Genomic DNA, 4,423 nt, shown 5'->3' on the forward strand with positions numbered 1-4,423 from the left:
AAAAAAGACAAACTAAGGTTGTTTTTTGCAAGTATCAAAAATATTACAGATTAATTTTTATGCGTTCTACTTCTGAACAGAAATGTTATCGCAGAAACATGTTCTGATTTTTACTATAGTTTTGCTACAGATTTAATTGTTCACTGCAAAGTAGGGATGCACCGATTTATCGGTGCCGATTTCCCTAAATTTGGGAAATTGGTGATTGGCCGATTTTTACACGTGAAGCCGATCTTAACCACCAATTTTATCTACGTTGGTAAAGGTGTTGAAATCAACTGTTGTCTTCTTCTGCTCTGCTGTGAAAGAGGTTTGACTAGCAGACCGATTCACCATATCAGGTCTATATGTTTGCAGTTAACAATAGTCATCTCACCGTTAGCAACTCATTAACTTTCTTGCTACATATAGCAACATTTTAGTCGAATTTGACAAATACTAGTCAAATCGGTATCGGAGAAAATCGGAATCGGCAGGTCAGGATTTTTAATAGATCGGTAATCGGTGATCGGTCAGAAAACTGCAATCGGTGCACCACTACTGCAACGCAAGCTACTTGCCATTGTTAGCAGAGCCACATACCAAACTGTTAATATCTGAACACTTACGGTTCTATCTGCAGTTGCCTTCTCCTCCTCCTCCTCGTTCTGCTGGGCCTCATCTTCATGCAGCGCTGTGGGAAGTAAAGGATGCCAGTAAGCCATCTTCATCACAATGATAAAAACGTCTGTAGGAAACCCAGTGCTAACATCTTGTTTAAATAGATTTAAAGGGACACTCATGCATCATGTGATAACTTCTCAGCAAGCCGTACTTGTGACTCATGTCTCAAAATAATTATAGGACAACGGGCATGGCCGCAAGATAGAAGGTTGCGTTTGACGCTGCTCCTTACAATGAATCCAAGAATCCTTTTTAAAAAATGACTGAACGCTCCAACAGTAATAACAGACCGTGATTAGAGAGCAACAACTCCAGCCCCTGGAAGACCAGAGCAAAGATAACGTCAAGAATAACCACGCAATCTAAGTTGACAAACTTTGGACCGCAAAACGTGGTGCTTAGCACAAACGAGACTAGCAAAGAAGTTAGCAAGGAGTCAAGCTTTAGCAATGAAGCTGGCAAGGAGCTAACAGCTAGCCATGGTGAAATGAATAAGCCACCCGGCGACAAAACAGGGAGATAATGGCAGCAATGAAGAGCATAAAGTTTTCTGAACGATTTGATGGCATCATGACAGCGATGGAAATGAGATTTCATCATTAGATTGGTGAATCTAAGATGTCTGTGGATTTTTGGACAGCTGGATAGAAGACGTATTGGATTCTTGAAAGAGCTCATCGCACAGGACTGAAAAGAAATGCAGAAGCAACTCCAAGAATGGTAAGTACTATGTTTCTTAGCTATCGGCAGCAAATGTGATATTCAAAGCCGCCAAAGTAAAGATGCATATCCTCTATAACAAACGTGTCAAACTCAAGGCCCACAGGCCAAATCTGACCCGCCATAACTAGAGGGTCACAATTCATTGAACTTTAAGATAACAGTTGTATCCTTAAATATCATTTTATCAGTCAAATCAATTCAGTTTTCATTTGTACAGGACCAAATTAAACCACCATGAAAGAATGTTAAAAATTGGTACATTTTAAGAAGTACTAATCGAATGCAGGAAAAACTGTAATATTTTAACAGGTTAATAGGTAGTCTTATCAATACATTCTGCCACAAGCAGCCCATTGAGGGCATTCATGATGTCGATGCTGTCCGAAATGACAACACGTTTGACCCCCCCACTCTAAAAGAACCAATGGGTGAGATTTGTCACCACAGAGGTTCACCGGCAACACTATGATTGAATCTGACTGAATCCAATACACACTTCACTACAAGAATATACTTTTTTGGCATGAACATTGCTGAGTTCATAATGTGCCAAAGAGTACATACTCTATTATATTTTGAATGTATTGATTAAAAAATATATTGAACCAATATGATTCTTGTTCGAGATCACCTCACATGTATAGGGCTAACTTGACTGTTGGAGTTGGAGGAGAAGGTTGAGAATTATGCATTAATATGTTTTTGTTCGTTGAGGTTTAGTGTTAGATAGTAAGAATACTTATTATTCTTATACTACAGTGGACAGATGTACCAAATGTATAAGGGAAGAGTCTGACTCTGAGATTTTGGTCTCTGACTTATTTTTAGAGTTAGCGCATCATTCAGTGCACATGATGATGCAGGGGATGGAAACTGAACTCGTCAAGACTAACATGAAACCCCCCAAAAAATCAAATAAGTCATGAACAAACAGAAAGATATGAGCATTACAAGAGACGATAACCTTAGAAGAGGAAAACAGAACATTTCATAGGAAGTGGCTGCTTCAGGTACGTCAAGATCCAGGGGAGTAACAACTCTAGTTTACAAATATGTTCTTTTTTTAGGTCACCAATGTTTTTTAAAAATAAATGTGGGAGATATGTCATTTTTCATAGGTCCATCTTACAAGGACATCTGAATTTAGTAAAAGTATGTGGTCCCATCACAGATGATTATAATTTCTTCATAAATCTTTCTCTTCTCCTTCCATCCGTGGAAGAAAACGACATTATTTGGAGTAACTGTGTTTCTGGACCCCACTCTGGTTCAGGAGCTGACCAAACACACACCAGAAGCAGAGAAACCATCTGTGATTTTATGAAAGAATTAAATTTGATAGATATCTGCATCTTTAGCGCCCATTAAATTATTTTTTTTTCATTATTATTATTTGTAATACTATCTTAGATTAAATTGGCTTTGCTCAAAACATTGTTAGACCCACACATTCTTGCCCTCATTGTTTGGGTCTTGTGCTGACAAGTGGCATCGAGTGTGAATAAGAAAACTAATGATGTGAATAAGTTCTTTTTTTTACTACAGGCTCAGAGCATCATCTCTCTGTACTTAAATCTAGGTTTCTCATCCTGGACTCATCCAACTAATGACTGAAATGTATATTTCCCAACTCTGTCCTGTATTGTCATATTTCAAACCTCCCAGTTTAACCTAATCGATTGCCCTACCCCTAATACTATACATAGTAAAGTCTTTACTAGACAATGCTGTGACAACTGTTAAAGAATCTTTTCCATCGTTAACGTCCTTTGGAGCACAAAACAGCTCAGCAGGGGGCAGCAGCCTTATTCCTGCCCTCTCCCATATTGGTCTCAATAATGTTATCCTCATTGCCTCAGATGATGGACTCATGTCTGTACTTGTCCTGTTACATCTCAGCACTCTACTCGATAACATCCACTGTGAAAAGCAAGTTTTTTAGTCAGTCACCGCGGATGGCAATAAATTGTCTGGTAATAATGTAAAGAGCCTTGGTGCTATTCCACGACCAGGAAATGTCTTGTACATCCCACAATAAACATTGGGACTTTCTTCGTTCACCTCTGCTATTTCTCTCTCAACGACGAATCACCTGCCTCTGTTTAGTTCTGTCCTCTGCGTCCCCTACGCTCATGCCAACTCACTTCCTGTCTTTTTTGACGTCGTCCATAAATCTCATTTTTGGTCTTTCTCTCGTCTTCCTCTGAAGCTCCTCCATTCTTATGGCGACACAATCGCTGTCTCTCCTCTGTCCGAACAGTACAGATACATGAAGAGCACAACCACGCAACTAAAGAACAGCTTTTTCCCTAGAGCTGTGAAATCTCTCTGCTCTCCTGCAGACACACCGTCACCCTTATGCTGCACCCTAAGAACTGATTAAGACTTTATTTATTCATCTATTTATCACTGAGGATACCACTCCAATTTCCAATCCAAATTTACTCTTGAAACATAATGACAAATAAAAGTCTTATGTCTTATGTCTTTCTCTGACACCAATGAATGTCAAGTAACCTTCAGCGAGACAGAAAAAGTAGTGAACCAGATTATCTTTTCCCATTCTGTACATTTGTTGCTTTATTTTATCTTCACACAAGAGAGAACAACAACAGCGGTTAACCAAACTATGGCAAAAACGAAACAGAAAGCATGCTGTTCTGAAAGACTTACCTTTGTTTGGCAAGTCTATGATATTCACGGTCAGTCCCTCTGCAGCCATGGTGAGAAAGTCTTGAACTAACCTGAAGCGAGTTCCTCACTTGCGACACACCAGCAAACAGAAGGCAGATAAGGAGAGTGGGATGGGATTACGGTTAGACTACAGTCCAAGTGCAATAAAATGCACATTGTACCTCCGAATCTCTTAACCATCATAAGTAATTTGATGCACTAGTGCAAGGAGGTATATATCCCCTTTCAGTTCTAGAAGTTTAGTGAAAACCAGTGATTTGGTTTCTAACCTGGTTGTCAAACAGGGTCTGAATTTAGAAGGTGTGTGTGAAAAATCCACTGCTCCACCTGCTGCTCCAACAAG

At 39.4% G+C, this 4,423-nt stretch overlaps 1 protein-coding gene across 1 annotated transcript in view; it reads right to left on the bottom strand.

The window, feature by feature from the left end:
- Positions 1-4,166, bottom strand: part of LOC116722552 (shootin-1-like) — a 33,627-nt gene extending 29,461 nt beyond the window's left edge. Inside the window, exons 1-2 of the mRNA XM_032566708.1 lie at positions 4,060-4,166; positions 609-673 (exon numbers count right to left, since the gene is read on the bottom strand). Coding sequence (XP_032422599.1) covers positions 609-673; positions 4,060-4,108 — 114 coding nt within the window. The 5' untranslated portion in view covers positions 4,109-4,166. The remainder of the gene's footprint in view (positions 1-608; positions 674-4,059) is intronic.
- Between the last annotated feature and the right edge of the window lie 257 nt (positions 4,167-4,423).

This window comes from Xiphophorus hellerii, chromosome 7, assembly GCF_003331165.1.
Source record: "Xiphophorus hellerii strain 12219 chromosome 7, Xiphophorus_hellerii-4.1, whole genome shotgun sequence".
Lineage (NCBI taxonomy): Eukaryota > Metazoa > Chordata > Actinopteri > Cyprinodontiformes > Poeciliidae > Xiphophorus > Xiphophorus hellerii.